Source organism: Piliocolobus tephrosceles, chromosome 10, assembly GCF_002776525.5.
Source record: "Piliocolobus tephrosceles isolate RC106 chromosome 10, ASM277652v3, whole genome shotgun sequence".
Classification (NCBI taxonomy): Eukaryota; Metazoa; Chordata; class Mammalia; order Primates; family Cercopithecidae; genus Piliocolobus; species Piliocolobus tephrosceles.
This window is the reverse complement of record NC_045443.1, coordinates 36,279,734-36,296,770: the sequence shown is the minus strand read 5'-3', so window position 1 is coordinate 36,296,770 and position 17,037 is coordinate 36,279,734. Positions and strand designations below refer to the sequence as shown.

Sequence of the window (17,037 nt, the reverse complement as noted above, 5' to 3'; positions counted from 1 at the left end):
ATAGGGTGAAGGATGGTTGAGAAAGGTAGATAGAGACTATATTATGAGAATCAGCTAATTTACATTTCTATTAAAGAAACCACACCACAAATGTTTGCTTATTAGTTAGGAGTATTAATATTTAATTACCAGATCAATACTATTTTATTGCCCAGTAGGTATTTTATTTTATTTTATTTTGAGGTAGTGTCTCTCTCTCTGTCACCCAGGTTGGAGTGTAGTGGTGTGATCTCTGCTCACTGCAACCTTTGCCTCCCAGGTTCAAGCAATTCTCGTGCCTCAGCCTCCCAAAGAGCTGGGATTACAGGGATCTGCCATCATGCCCGGCTAATTTTTGTTTTTTTCGGTAGAGATAGGGTTTCACCGTGTTGACCAGGCTTGTCTCAAACTCCTGGCCTCAAGTGATCTGCCTGCCTCGGACTCCCAGAGTGCCAGGACTACAGGCATGAGCCACCACGCCAGGCTGCCAAGTAGTACTTTATTGCACCCTCCGCAGGGCATGGAGTTCAATATGGAAAGGGTTGAAAGAATGCTAAATGAAAATAGTCTTAGTTCCTTTTGATTTATTTGTAGCAACTCTCATTTTGGAAAAGTAATAAAACAAGAGGAACTTTAAACAAAATCTGATACAAACACTGTTATTTCTCTTCTCTCCTCTCCTCTCTGCTCCTCTCTCTTCCTTTCCTTTCTCTTTCCCTTCCCTTCCCTTCCCTTCCCTTCCCTTCCCTTCCCTTCCCTTCCCCTCCCTTCCCCTCCCTTCCGTTTCCTTCCCCTCCCTTCCCCTCCCTTCCGTTTCCTTCCCTCTTTTGAGACGGTCTCACTCTGTGGCCAAGGCTGGAGTCCAGTGGCATGATCTCAGCTTGCTGCAACCTTCACCACCCAGGTTCAAGTGATCCTCCTGCCTCAGCCTCCCAAGGAGCTGGGACTACAAGCACATGCCACCACTTCTGGCTTATTTTTGTATTTTTAGTAGAGACAGGGTTTCACCATATTGGCCAGGCTAGTTTGGAATTCCTGACCTCAAGTGATCCGCCCACCTAGGCCTCTCAAAGTGCTGATATTACAGGTGTGAGCCACTGCACCTGGCCCAAACACTGAATTTTCAATGATTCATTATATTTCTAGAAAACTCAATAGTTTTGTAATATGCTTTTATATCTAGAGGATGGCCAAAAGCAAGTTATGGTTAGCGAACGGACAGAAGCCTTTACCACTGCTCGAAATTTACTGGCCTCTGGAGCTGATGCTATTGAAAGGATTATGTCTTCATACAAAGAGGTACTTGCATTTCTTATTGTCAATTCGATTAATATAAAATTTATGAAAATCAAGCAAAACGTCAATTACCAAGTATGCTGAGTATTTTGGAAACATATCTTTTCTCTGCCAAAATTGCTGAGTATAATCAAGATTAAGGGCAGCAACTCCCCAGTGTAATGCTGCTAATATCGTTTGTTTTTTATACTATCAATTGGTACTTCTCTTTGTCTCTCTATAGTATGACATCTTTGTTTTCACATTGTAAAGAAACCCTTAGGTATGAACTCTGGAGGCAGAGTGCCTAAATTTTCATTTTTGCTCCAGTATTTACAAATTATGTGACCTTAGGTCAAGTTCCCTAACGTGTCTGTGTCTCTGTTTCTTCATCTATAAAATGGGGATAATGATAACACTGACTTGTGGGGTTGTTGTGAGCTGATACATGTAGAATAGTTAAAACAGCACATATTAAACACTCAATAAATGTTAGCTAATAACATTTCTTATATATCTTGCAAGTTTTTACCTTTCCTTTGTTAAATGGGTGATACCTTCTTAGCATTCCGCATTCCTCCTGCAAAGTTTGGGTCTTCCTCTTTTGTGTCCATCTCAGTGTATATCTGATGTTTCACCACATTATAACTGTCTATATTGCCTGCATCACACCACTCAGCTCCTTGAAGCAGGAACTGTCTTACTCATCTTTACATTCCTAATATCCATTTTCATACTTGCAATACTGTATATGGTTAATAAATATTTGTTGACAAAATAATAATAAGACCTGCAGATACCACAGGATCAACGTTAAAATTACTTAATTTAATTCAGATATTATATAATCTTCCCATAAAAGTTATTCCCACTACCAATTACTCTTATGGCTATCATATTAATATAAATTCTAGAACATTATTATAAATTTAGCTGCATATTAAGTCAGCCTTGAATAAACTATATAAAAGAGTTACAAAGGGCTAGCAAGCAACTCAATTTTTTAAAAAAGTTCAAATAGTAATGTTGATAATCTGGAGATAGTCTTTGGGATAGATTTGTTGATGTAATAAATTACTTAATATTAAAATTAAATGACAAATCAAGATTTTATTTATCGCACATTAAAACATTGTGCTATCTAAGTTAGAGAAATGATATCAATTAGTTTTTCTAAACTGTCTCCAACTCAACAAATCATTGCATTTTGCCTTATTTTGCCTGAATTGACTTTTAATCATAAAACGTTCACTTCTAAAAATTATTCTACTGCTGTGATGGCACATGAAAACACCCACCATGTCTTCTCTGCTAGCACCAGAGGGACCAAGTTTCCTTTGTAGAGTTAGGGTTCTAAGACAAATTCCCTGTCTTGTACCCCAAAGTAATTTGTCTACCGGCACATTCTTAGTTTTTTTCAGACACTTCTGCTGTCTTCACATTCCATCCTGGTCCACTGACTCATTGGCTCTTTCCTTTCTTGAAATGACCTCTACTTGAGGTTTTGGAATTCTTTTCTATGCAAATATTTATATTTGCCCAGGTTTCACTTGAATCCATATTTTATTAATCTTTAAATTTGTTTTCCTCTACTTGGCAACTAAGAGGTTCTTCTAGATAACATTAAAAATCATTTAAATAGCTATAACATTAACATACAGAAATGAAATAATAGTGTAATTACAGATCTCTCAGTAGAGATGTGTGGTAGAAGGCTTTTAATAGTAATACCTACACATTTACTGCTTACGTTTTGTATACACAGAAATTTTACACAAATGTCAGCATTGTTGTATTATTCTGCAATTTATTAAGAAATACTCATTTCTGAGATGTCTTGATTATTCTTGTGCATTCTTGTGCAAGAACCATCCTTAGTTCTTGTGCATTCTTTTTCATTGAGAAACATGTTTTTGGTAAGAAATGAGTCACCTTTCACAGTACCCTGATAACAAGGTGTTCTTTTAATAGCAAAACAGCAGTAGGTTAACCAAAGTAAACAGCTGAAAGAATAGGAACAAGCACCATTCCATTGAGCTTTGTGGACTAAAGTAGAGATTTAGCTCATCTTATAATCTTACCTAGAAAAAAAAGAATATATTTAATGTTTTTCTTTGGGCATATAAATCATGTTTGGCTTCAAAAGAAGCTGGATTCTGGGAATTATACTGAAAAGGATTTGAAGCTTTCCATTGAGCTTGCTCTCAATATTGGTATCCTGCCAAATATAGTAATTTTGACAATCAATTTGGCTCGGAAACATTCATTTCATAATAGGACAAAAGTACTTTTCTCCTACTAAAATCTTCTATTTTAAATAGAAAAAAGATACAGAATATAAAAGATTATAATTTCATTGGATGACCTTAAGCTTTCCACAAAATTTTTAATTTATTGGAAATGAATTTCATCATGTAAACAGAGGCCAAATCAGAAATTTGACTGAATGATCCTTAAGTCTCATTAATATTCTAAAATCTGTATATTGTGTTTTATAATTTCGATCAAACATGTTATGGTGTGATAGTGCTCTTTTGTACTGTCATTTGTTTTAGTTTTCAGATGTATTATATATCTCATGTATAATACGATAGGATCTTCAACATTAAGTCAAGAAACATATGATTACATATTTATTTATTTATTGTCTTGGGTCTAGTAACTCTGTCTCTCTGCATTGCTTTCAGGTAACTGAATTAGCAGGCTACACTGCTAGAGTGTACAATATGTTTTGGGTCTTTGATGAAGTAAAAAGAGGCATTTATAAGAGAACTGCCGTCATTCAAGAGTCTGAAAGCCATAGCAAGAATGGAGCTAATGTAGAATTACCGCTCAGTGACACATTGGCAATTAAAGGTATTAAACTCAAGTGCTTTTATATTTTCCTACATGTAAGTGTTTATCAACAGAACCAAAGTTTAAGAAGATAGCTTTTAGTAGTTACAAGGAACCAACATTTAAATAACCAACATTATTTAAACAGCAATCCCTAATATTAGTGTTGCAATTTGAGGGGTGGTGACTGATATTACCACAAAAACACAGTGTTATGCTACTTTTATTTAGGACACAAATTTCCAAATTATTTTTGGAAACTGAACATATGGCATAATTAATCATTTGCTTTTAAAATGCAACTAACAAATAGAATTCGATCTAATGTCATGTTCTTCAAAAAAGACTGTTTCTAAACTTAAGTTTGGTTACTTTTTTTTTTTTTTTTTTTTTTTTGAGACGGAGTCTCGCTCTGTCGCCCAGGCTGGAGTGCAGTGGCCGGATCTCAGCTCACTGCAAGCTCCGCCTCCCGGGTTTACGCCATTCTCCTGCCTCAGCCTCCCAAGTAGCTGGGACTACAGGCGCCTGCCACCTCGCCCGGCTAGTTTTTTGTAAGTATTTTTTAGTAGAGACGGGGGTTTCACCGTGTTAGGCAGGATGGTCTCTATCTCCTGACCTCGTGATCCACCCGTCTCGGCCTCCCAAAGTGCTGGGATTACAGGTTTGAGCCACCGCGCCCGGCCTGGTTACATATTTTTTTAAATTGCATTATTCTCTGTTGTAATTCCCTTTTTTGCAGCACTGTGGTTTTTTTTCTATAGAAATGTTAATTTAGGGAAATAGAGTATTTGTCAAAATTAGGGCTGGGTTATTTCAGATTGTATAGCTTTGCTATTGTAATGATGTTGATATTCGATTATTATAAAATAATGTTTCTCAGGAAGATTTTCCAAGTAGATGTGTCAATAAGTACAAATTTGCATTACATTAAACTTGCCTCAGGTCTGGATATCTATATTTACATTTGTTTCTGTAATTTACTACTGTGAATTATCTTTATAATTGAAATTACCTGTTAGACTGCATTATAATTTAAGTTATTTAATCAAAAACCCATGATAATGTTTGTATCTTACACTTTTTCTTAATTACAGGAAAAGTTATCGATGTGGATCATGGAATTATTTGTGAAAATGTTCCCATAATTACACCAGCAGGAGAAGTGGTGGCTTCCAGGCTAAACTTCAAAGTAAGATGATATTCAAGAATCTTCTGATTGTTGCCATCACACTAATACAAACAACTCAGAATTCATGTACCTTATGTTAAATACTTGGAGGAGCATTTGGAAAGGGGAAATCAAGAAAGGTATGCACAGTGGCTCAATTACAGAAGCAGTTACTCCTCAGAAAGCAGAGAGAAAAGAGAAATTTGATTTCTACTGCTTTATTGCCAGGTTGAAAATCAAAATTATAGTGCACAAGGTAATTTTGGGGAACAATAGGAAATTTCATCAGAAATTTGTACCTGGAAATAAATTTTCATTTTTTGCCCTATAGAAATTACTTTTTAAAAAGCCTATACTGTAATATATTTACTAAAATATGAATAGATGTCATTAGCAAGTTTAATTTTGTCAGTATACATTCTGTGACTTAAATTTTTAAAATAAATTACATGTACTAATGTACTATTATAATCAGAAGATGTATGGATTGGAATTTAGTTTTTAATTGACAATAATTTCTTATTTAATATCTTGTGTACTGATTACAAAAACTAAAAAGTAAAAGTATCCAATAAACCTGAGTCACTGGCTTAAGGCATTATAAAATTCAAACACACATTTTGGGATTCAAGCACAAAATAATTTGCTGACAAGCATTAATAACTATAATATAGCAAGTTGAGCTAGGTTCAAACAAAGGAATGATTTGACTTGATAGAAGAATTGCAAACATGACAAACATGCTAATTAATGATTTCAGTATGGACTTTAGTCAAGGTTTAATTATTAAAGATGTTTTTGCAAATATTTTGGGTTACTGAGAGTTGAAAGGAGAGGATGAGTAGCATCGAACAGGATAAAATCCTGTGTAAGTAAATTTAAAGAAATTGTATTTTAGCTGCAATTTGGTCAGACTTTATTTTTCCATGTATAGACCTATAGGGTGGTCTAATTACTAGGATCTGAACACAAGTACCAATTAGGTACTAATGGCATACATAGAGTATTTAACTATTTATTAATGGTTTCACAATTTATAGTTTATGATTTTATAGAGAGGGTATTTTTGGTCAGGATAGGTTTTATGATATCAACTCTTGTTGCTCTATTTATTAAATAAATAGTGTACATGTCTTGAGCTTTGCTTACTAACTACATTAGTGTGGGCATATCACACTCTTTCTGCGGAAAAATATAGAGCAGTTTCTTTTATATAAAATGAACTAAACTAAATATACTCAATCTAGTGAAAGTATCTTAGAAGGTTTGAAGTTGTACAAAGATATGCATTAGTAAAGTACACTTTCTTCATAATTATTTATTTCTAACTCAGAGAATTATATTTAAATTCTCAGGTCCCTAAAATATAATAGGAAGTTCTGTGTCCTCTGCATAGATTGAAAAATAAGTTTCTAGAGGAAAGGATCCCTTTGTTAGCCTTCAGGATTAAAAAATCATTTGCAGGCCAGGCATGGTGGCTCACGCCTGTAATCTCAGCACTTTGAGAGGCTGAGGTGGGCAGATCACCTGAGGTCAGGAGTTCGAGATCAGCCTGGCCAACATGGTGAAACCCTGTCTCTACTAAAAACACAAAAATTAGCCGGGCATTGTGGCAGGCACCTGTAATCCCAGCTACTCAGGAGTCTGAGGCACAAGAATGGCTTGAACCCAGGAAGCAGAGGTTCTAGTGAGCCAAGATCATGCCACTGCACTCCAGCCTGAAACAGAATAAGACTCAGTCTCAAAAATAAATAAATATATAATAAATTTTTAAAAGCTTAAAAATTATTTGCAGATGAAAAGTTAGTAGTTAGTGTGAGACAAAAGAATTCTAAGCATCAGAGAATTTTATGCTGAGAAAATATTAATATTAATGTAGAAAGTCTCCAATTACCCCTCAAAATGTGTTAAATTTCTGAGAATTCCTAATAGAGAATGGCCTTATTAAAATATTTTGCCAATGTGCTTTTCACCATGGTATATATGTTTTTAAAAAATCATTTGGAAAATATTTACGCTTCTACAAAATTAAACTTTTCTCTAGTGGAAGCTTTTTCTCTAGTGGAAGAGCACAGGAAGACAACAAATTAAGTTTTTCTAGCTTCTTCCTGAGATTTTCTTGATATGCTAGCAATATAATACTCTTTCATCTTTGAGTTTCAGTATGATATATTCTACATTATTGATACTTGAATATTGGTGTCCATTCTAAACAAAGCTAGATCTACAGCCATTCTGTAAATTTCTGATATTTATTTTTTGCGTATCACTGATCATAAAATTTCATTTGCTCTTGGTAGAAGTAAATATAAATTTTAAATGGTGTTTCTATTGCTTGTTCTTCGCTATACCCTTTAAATACCGTAATAAGACAACTTCTTCATCCTATTATGTGGAATAGGAACTCATGAAATTTAACAGTTTAAATGTCAATAATAAGAGAAAATAAATGGAATCATCAAATAGATAATAAATAAATAACCTCTGTTTTATTTATGAATATTATATATATTATTCATATATACGTAATGTTCTATATGTGTGTGTATTTTAATTCATCCCTAGACATGAAACTGAAATACAATCCTCTTTCTTTCTTCTATCCTTGGTTTGTTAAAGGTATTTCCTCCATCTGTGAATAAAGCAGAATTTGAATCATCTTCTCTCTCTGATTATGGGCTTTTGTGATTTTTGTAGCATTTCAGACTGCTGAAGTATAAAACTAAACCCAGCTGACTCCTTGGATAACTGTGATTTGTAGCTATTAACTGCAGTTAATTTTCAGTTTTATTTGAATTCAATGTAAATTTAATCCAATATTAATATCAAAATATAATGTAATATATTTTTATTTAATTTTTTTTTTTTTTTTAAAAACGGAGTCTCGCTCTGTCACCCAGCCTGGAGTGCAGTGGCAGCGGCCTGATCTCGGCTCACTGCAAGCTCTGCCTCCCGGGTTCATGCCATTCTCCTGCCACAGCCTCCGGAGTAGTTGGGACTACAGGCTCCCGCCACCATGCACGGCTAATTTTTTGTATTTTTAGTAGAAACAGGTTTCACCCTGTTAGCCAGGATGGTCTCCATCTCTTGACCTCGTGATCCGCTCGCCTCGGCCTCCCAAAGTGCTGGGATTACAGGCGTGAGCCACTACACCTCACATTTTTATTTAAATTTTTATGATTTGTCTTATTTCCCAAGCAGTTGTTTTTCTCTATGTGTATGTGGTATCTGATAACAAATTATAATTTTGGAAAGCCAGTGCCCATTTTGAGAAGATTCATTTCCTTTGGAATTGAATTATGTAATGATGCTTTTAGCTTCAGAGAATAGTCAAAAGCCAAACTTTTTCTCAACCCTGAAATATTTTTCCTTGATCTCTTGTCCATTCTAGGTTATCATGTGTTTGAACATTAAAAAAAAAAAAAAAAAAAAATTCACTTTTAGGTGCTGCCAAAAGAAATCATTTCAAACTATTGCAGTTTGTAATTTTATTTCTTGCTTTAGGTAGAAGAAGGAATGCATCTTTTGATAACTGGTCCCAATGGTTGTGGGAAAAGTTCTCTCTTCAGAATTCTAAGTGGGCTCTGGCCTGTGTATGAAGGAGTCCTCTATAAACCACCTCCTCAACATATGTTTTATATTCCACAAAGGTAGGTATATCTTTTTACATTACAAGAAACAATGTCCTTTTGCTCTTGAATTGTCTTGATTCCTCAAGCTCCTCAGTTTATATATCTTTAAGAATGTTTTTATTAAGAGAAGCTATTAAGGAAATAAAAATTCACTTAGCCCAACATATTTTATTACTGCTTTGATTGTAATACTCTCTAGGACAATACCACTTCTTTTCATTTTCACATTTGTCTAGATGGAATAAATACACAAAGACTGCAGATGTTAGTCCCAAGGAATAACAAGCAGACTGTTCCAGAGAACGATTAGATTGCCTGAGATGTCAGATTATCTCTTCTCACAGAAAAAAAATAACACCTGGATAAGTATACAGCTCTCTCCATCAAGCTGCATACATTCCTATATTCTAAAATTGTTCATTTATATTTGAGCCTCCATAAAATAAGCTTTACAATTATGCTATATGATTATTTAATGATTTATAACTTTCTTAAGTAAAATTTTTTTACTGTAAGAATGAGAATCATGTAAACATAGAAAAAGAACATTATTTCTTCAGAGCTCTTTAGCTGTCGTCTTCCCTGAGAACAATTAGAAAGGTCTAAAATTCAAAGTTATACACTGAGAATTTGGAATATTCATTGTGGATAAGATGAAGTTTGAAGAACTTCCTCATGTTAATTGGACCCAGTAATTTTTCCATCTGTCATCATCCTGATTACATAGACATCCCATAGAGCACTCCTACTATGTCAGAGGACTGTTTTGTGGAATCTAACAAGCACCTAGGCTGGAAGTATAGTACAAACACAAACATAAAAGTCGCATCAAGTATGGTGCTCTCATATGTCTCTTTTGTCCCTGTGCCTTTGCCTGAATGTACTGTACAATCCTGTGTACTGGCCTAATTTTTAGACCAGACATAGTAGTTAGGCAGATGAGGTTTTGTGGGGTTTTTTCTTTAAAGTAAGACCTATGGTGGTAGTAGGAAGCTGCCTGGAATATAAGAAAATGAAGAAGTGCATTGGCTGAAAATGCTGGACATAAGGAATGACATAGATATTTGTGTTTAACACAAAATAGATAACATCTTGTGACACCAGAAATATTGTCCCTTTCTGTCTATGCTTTCAATTCCTTTGGGAAACATTCTGATTCTGAAAGCTAAATTATACTGCCAAAAGTTTCTGTTTTAGACATTAATATGCTTAGTAGGCTGACTTTACTTTTTTATTTAGGTTAGAAGGCATAGAATTATGAAGAAAATTTTCTATTATATCATATAATTTGATTCTCTCGATGCAAGTAAAAGCACATAAATAAATTATATATTTTTAGCTATAGTTGTTGTATATAACTTTGACCTGAACAGTATAAGACATTTCCAGGGAATACGAAAGTGAAGAAATTCTAGCCTTTGCTTGCAGAGTTACTCGACCATGTTACTTTGCAACAAACATAAATTACTAGGAAACTTTTTCTTAATTAAGAAATTTACTGTTGCCTAAGCAAATAAATCAACCACAATCTAGTTAAGGAGAAAAATAACAATGAGAACTCTACTTTTAAGGCGAAAATGTATTTTAATAATTACTGTTAAAAGTCATTTACCTTGATTCTATGGCTTTTAGAAACATGAACATTTGGGTATATGTTGAAAGTTTTATGGGACCATTATCCTTGCAAAAACCATACAATTTATTTAAATGCATATGTAAACTGAGAATCTAAATGTAGTCTTTGTTTCTTACATTCTAAAAGCTGCTGATTTTTTCAAGTAAATTTAAAAAATAATCTTACATATTTTTATTGTGTAAAAGAAAGCTGCTATGCAATGTATTTCAAAATATTTGTTGGTAGGTAACTGCCTTCTGATATTCTCATTAGTAAATATTATAATCTGGCCAGGTGCAGTGGCTCACGCCTGTAATCCTAGCACTTTGGGAGGCCGAGGTGGGCGGATCACCTGAGGTCAGGAGTTCAAGACCAGCCTGACCAACATGGAGAAACCCCGTCTCTACTAAGAACACAAAACTATCCGGGCATGGTGGCACATGTCTGTAATCCCAGCTACTTGGGAGGCTGAGGCAGAAGAATCACTTGAACCCGGGAGGTGGAGGTTGCAGTGAGCTAAGATCATACCATTGCACTCCAGCCTGGGCAATAAGAGCGAAACTCCACCACAAAAAAAAAATATATATATATATTTGTATACAAATATTTATATATTAAAATATATTATATATTTATATATAATCTAATTTATTGCGTTAATTCATAATAATTGAATATAAGTTAACTACTAGTTTAGCAGCAAAAAAAAAAATTTTCAATATAGAATTGAGACTTATATATGAACTTCACAAGTCATAAAACAGACCTTTACAATAATCTGCCTGTGTTCACTTTTTGTGATTGAAAGACTTCTGGGTAGAGGATGAATCTCTTTATGGATTGATCAGAATGTATGTTAATTGTTACTTCCATGGAAGAAAAATAGAGTATATTTTGTAAAAGTAGATTTATAATGATGTCATGTAGTGCACAGAAGAAAGAAGTGAACCACTAAGGAAAAGTTCTAATTAACTATATTAGGCAATTTATTATTTTAACCAAATCTTCACAAAGAATGCTGCTATAGCTCAGTTCATAAGCTTGGAAACCTGAATTCCTAAGAAATTATGAAACCACCTCAATGTTTTCCCAGCTAGTGTTATGTAGTATTTTAGCAGTGTTAATAATGAGAACCAGATAAAAGAAAATCTTGGCTTTCGTTGAAAAATACACACAAAATAAAACGTTGGCAGATAAATTAGTTTCAAAACAGCTTCCCCTTATCCTATCTTTATTAATGATGACATATGATCATTAGTGGAGCATCAGATACATTTTTGGAAAGAAATGTTTCATCAAAATGTAGATTAACCATTCTAAATCTATGGAATGGTGTATGTTAAAATGCTTAGTATTTCTCAGCTAATACTTTAAATGAGTATTCTGGAAATTTTAGGCTGTTTGAGTTTCTGAGCCATGTGAATGTACTCCTTAAGCTGATGACTGAAACCCACTGCTCTCTCCTATATTAGCCATACCTGACCTCAGGAAAAGTCGTTCATTTGGACATAGATCCTGAATTTCTTCTGTCAATTCTTGTTGCAGTTTATCTGTCTTCCCAATCCCTAAGGAGAGATTTGCGATCCCCTGCTCTCACTTTCACAAATCCACTAATTTATGGTCTATTTGTTACTTCCTAATCCCCTAGTAAGTTTCTGTCTTTATCCATGAAAGCCCTAAACCCACCCTTTTATTTGTTTATTTTGTTCACCTGCTAACAAAATTTTATAGTATGCTAAGCAATCACCAAAATAATAAATTGGAATATTTAGTGGGAGTTGGGAGTAGAGAGAGAGTGGGAGAGAAGCAACAGAGGAAGGGAGGGAAGGAAGAAAGTTAGATGATAATAGATATTTGCTGACAAAATATATTTTGCTTAGAGCAAAATCTTGCTTTCTTTTGTACTAGTTTTTAAAAATAATACTCCAGAAGATAATTTGCATACATCACATTACAGTCGGGCCTCTGTATCTGCAGCTTCCACATCTTTGGATTCAACCCACTGTGAATAAAAAATATTTTAAAAATAAACACTAAAAACAACAACATAACAATAAAAAGTCATACAAACAGAAAACCAATGCATAGTATTAGTATTGTGTTAGGTATTACAAGTAATCTAAACACGATTTAAAGTATATAGGGGATGTGTGTAGGTTATGTGCAAGTACTATGGCCATTTTATATGAAGGCATCTGTGGATTTTGGTGTTTTCTGGGGTCCTGGAAACAATTCCACCATGGGCACCAGCCCATCATGTAATTCTAACACTTATGCTCTTACTACCTACCCTTCCTTGGCAGAAATATCTTGAAAAAGAAATTTTAATCATAATTCTTACTATTCAAACTTACTATACAGGCCCAAATACTAAGGCCCACAAGATCTGAAATAGATTCAGGCTTCCCATAATGGTGTACAAAAAGGTAACTTGTATAAACTTCTGCCCATCCATGACTTTGGAGTCTGAGAAGCAAAAGGTTAGGAAAGTGAAAGAAAGATTATAAGTATAGAATTAAGTCTGATGAAATATTTTTTTAAAAGAAAGGAAAAGGAAAAAGGGGGAGAAATAGCTGGAGTATTGTGCTTCATGTCAGAGAAATACAATTTTTTTCATTTAGTCTTTTTAGGATAGACAATAATTAGGATATAGCCTCATTATGATGTTTATGTATCATTTAGTTATAAATAAAAACATTCAACTAACTGAAATAAAAGCCAGAAACAAGTGCCTCAAGAAAGGAAAGAAATGCTATGGATGTTCAAAATGAGGAAAAAATAGAACAGTGTGTCAATTTGACCTGAGTTTTGAAAGTAACTCAGGATTTGAACAGTTGCCATGGATTGCATCAGTTTCTCAAATTTCTAAATAGGTAAGAAATACCACAGATTCAAGTAAGCAGAAGTTTTTGTTTTTCTGGACACTTTTGGATAGCATACTGTTCTTTCCCACTCTAACACATCATGCTGAGAAAAGAAAGCATTTATTAGACTCATCCCCACTAATAAGAAGTCATCAGTACATACTGGAAATAATAGTGCTCATCCTCTTGGTCCTTACTCATTGCTGCGCTGTTTCTTTTAGCTGAAGTTCTTTGATTTAATTTTTTAAGGTTTTTTAGTACTTTGGATGTTTGCCATTTTCCCAGTCTCTCGCTAAGGAGCTCAATCTGCTCTCTAGAAGTAAGTGACACAATTTTATATGTTAAATTGCTTCTGAAAAAGCATAATAAAAGATGACGGTAGCTTTTGCGTCTTCAACACTCATTATTTTTTGTTTCCTTTTTACAGAAGATGTTCTGAAATTATGAGTAACATTTTACTTATCAGCTCAATATTTGTTTACTTCTAGCTATTAACTACTACTTCATTCCCAGGGTTGTATGCTCAAGTACCATGTTACTTAATCTCCTTGATTAAATATAAATACTACTTAATAAAGTTATGAATCACATTTTAAAGTTTTATGCAACATAAAAACATTTTATGCAACATAAAAGTCTTAAATTTGATTGTAAGCAGGAATGGTAATATCACTAATTAGATTGTATAGGAAATTAAATATAGATAATAACTTTATTTCTATCTTGTTATGCATGAATAATACATATTAATTATTCTCTGCATAAGTTATGCTAAATAGAGTATTTTTAAGTAATTAAATTGAATTTCAAAGGGATTATAGACTTTACTTAGCATTATATGGAATTTCAGAGCCAGAGTTAGACTATACCAAGTCTTTGAATACAAATCTTCTGTACTCACTGCCTGTCATTTTCAGATTAATAAGATTATCATCTTTAAGCATCTTCTTATGATGAAAAAACCCTTTTTTATCTTAAATATTTTCTCAGATAATCATAATAAAGTCTCTATTACTTTCCCGACTTTCTGAGGAATAACAAAATATCTTTCTTTATAATTTGTCTTCGCTTTTCAAAAATGTCTGTATTCTTCAACCGTTTTCTTTTTTCTTTTTCTTTTTTTGAGACAAAGCGTCACTCTGTCACCCAGGCTGGAGTGCAGTGGCGCAATCTCAGCTCACTGCAGCCTCCACCTCCTGGGTTCACCATGGTACCACCATGCACGACTAATTTTTTATTATTTGTACTGACAGGTTATTCCTATGTTGCCAGGCCTAATCTTGAACTCCTGGCCTCAAGTGATCATCCCACCTCAGCTTTCCAAGTAGCTGGGATTACAGGCACCCACCACCAAACCCAGATAATTTTTGTGTTTTTAGTAGAGTCGGGGTTTCACTATGTTGGCCAGGCTGGTCTTGAACTCCTGGCCTCAAGTGATCCACCCGCATTGGCCTCCCAAAGTGCTGGGATTAAACGCATGAGCCACTGTACCTGGCCACTGTATTCTTCAACTGTTTTTCTAAGGAAGAAGAGCTATAACATGAAATCTCAGCCTTTACAAGTACTAGTATATTTATGTTTTCTTTGATATCTTTATTTGATATCCATATTTTCTTTTCTTTTCTTTTTTTTTTTTTGAGACAGAGTCTCGCTCTGTTGCCCAGGCTGGAGTGCAGTGGCCGGATCTCAGCTCACTGCAAGCTCCGCCTCCCGGGTTTACGCCATTCTCCTGCCTCAGCCTCCCCAGTAGCTGGGACTACAGGCGCCCGCCACCTCGCCTGGCTAGTTTTTTTTTTTTTGTATTTTTTAGTAGAGACGGGGTTTCACCGTGTTAGCCAGGATGGTCTCGATCTCCTGACCTGTGATCCGCCCATCTCGGCCTCCCAAAGTGCTGGGATTACAGGCTTGAGCCACCGCGCCCCGCCGATATCCATATTTTCTTTGATGGCATTTCCGCTTCTTCTCTTTAATGATATAGTGTGTGTGTTTTAAATATTATGTGAATTAAAATGTATTTTATCCTGAGAATGTTGTGACCTCTTGAGATAACTGATGAGTCCTAGGCATCTTGAACCAGGATTGAGCGTCTCTAGGGTATTGTTATTTTTTATAATTAACAATGTGTCAAACAATTAGTGTGTGCTAGTCACAATTCTACATATATTATGTAAGTTTCTTATTTTTCTGTAGGACAACCTATAAAGTTGGTATTAGTATCCCCATTTTGTGAGAAAAAGAGGTTTAAGTCCTCCAGTGGATAAATGCTGGAGCTAGAATATGAACTCAGGTGTGCCTTACCCTAAAGTCATTTTGCCTTATTGGTATCAACAGGGGCATGTGTATGAAAAATTACTACTCTTTATCCTGACCTTGCAAGTATTGCCAGCTAACGTTATTTTCTTGGTGTGCTGATCTGTACTAATATCAAACTGTGGTTTGGAGGCAGAGGTCCTCACAATCCTGGATGTACAGGGCAATTAAGTCAGTTTTAACATACATTTTAGCATAGGTGCTTGGCCATCATTCAGATATGTTAAGGTGAAGGAAGCTATATTCTCATATGAAAGTGAAATTTTTAAAAATGTAATGGTGTTCAATTCATTTTCAAATTGAATTATATTCTCTACTCTTTCCTATCCTTCTAAAATTCATTTCTCTATAAATTTTTAAAGAATTTTTCAAAAATAGTCCCTTAATTTTACATTAGAATTCTTGTTGAGATATAAAACAAGCAAACCTTAATTTTCAGGATGCGTTATGGCATAAAAAGATCGTGACTTACCCTTTACGTCATCAAAAAAAGAGATTGTTTCTTGCAACACAGTGAAGACTGTGTTTTGTTTCAGGAAGTTCTGCAGAAAGGGCTTGATACATTAACACAACTGTCCTGTGCACTAAGAAGTACTTTCACCAAATAAGCCTTTTGGATATTTTAAAATATGAAGTTCTGGGTTGGGCCTGGTGGCTCATGCCTGTAATCCCAGCCCTTTGGGAGGCTGAGGTTGGATAATCACTTGAGGCCAGGAGTTCAGATTAGCCCTGGCAGCAAAGGGGAACCCTGTCAATACAAACAATAAAAAACTAGCTGGGCATGGTGGTACTTGCTGTAGTCTCAGCGACTTAAGAGGCTGAGGTGGGAAGATTGCTTGAATCTGGGAAATTGAGGCTGCAGTGAGCCATGACTGTACCACTGCACTCTGGCCTGGGCAATAGAGTGAGATGCTATCTCAAAAGAATAAACATAAAAATAAGCCAAAAAAAAAAATAAAAACTATGACATTCCATTTTCTATTGTTTCTATATGAATGACTTCCAAATCCAAGATTTCTTCTTTGTAGGGATCAGGGATCTCTATTTTATATATCAACATTGTTTAACCCACACATATAAAACCAGATGATGACTATTAACTAGAAAGCACATGAGATTAGGTCAGAAGAACTGATTTGCCTCTTTTCTCTATGGAGGACAGAAAGGGTGCTGGTAAAGTATTCTCAGTAAGATCCTTGCTTTTTTTCTTTTTATCCAAGATCTCAGATTTTAAAAATGAGGATGTGGTCTGGAAAAGGATATAAGCAAGAATCTGGGGAATGCCGTTTTAAATATCTTAATCTCATTTTTCCTATAGGTCCCTAGCTTTTGGACCTGTAGATTCTTAACGAATATCTA

At 34.7% G+C, this 17,037-nt stretch overlaps 1 protein-coding gene across 1 annotated transcript in view; it reads left to right on the top strand.

Annotated features, from left to right (window-relative positions):
- ABCD2 (ATP binding cassette subfamily D member 2) overlaps positions 1–17,037 on the top strand; it is a 62,846-nt gene that overhangs the window by 11,185 nt on the left and 34,624 nt on the right. The window contains exons 3-6 of the mRNA XM_023182778.1: positions 1,163–1,278; positions 3,942–4,110; positions 5,184–5,278; positions 8,762–8,907. Of these exons, the coding sequence (XP_023038546.1) occupies positions 1,163–1,278; positions 3,942–4,110; positions 5,184–5,278; positions 8,762–8,907 (526 nt within the window). The remainder of the gene's footprint in view (positions 1–1,162; positions 1,279–3,941; positions 4,111–5,183; positions 5,279–8,761; positions 8,908–17,037) is intronic.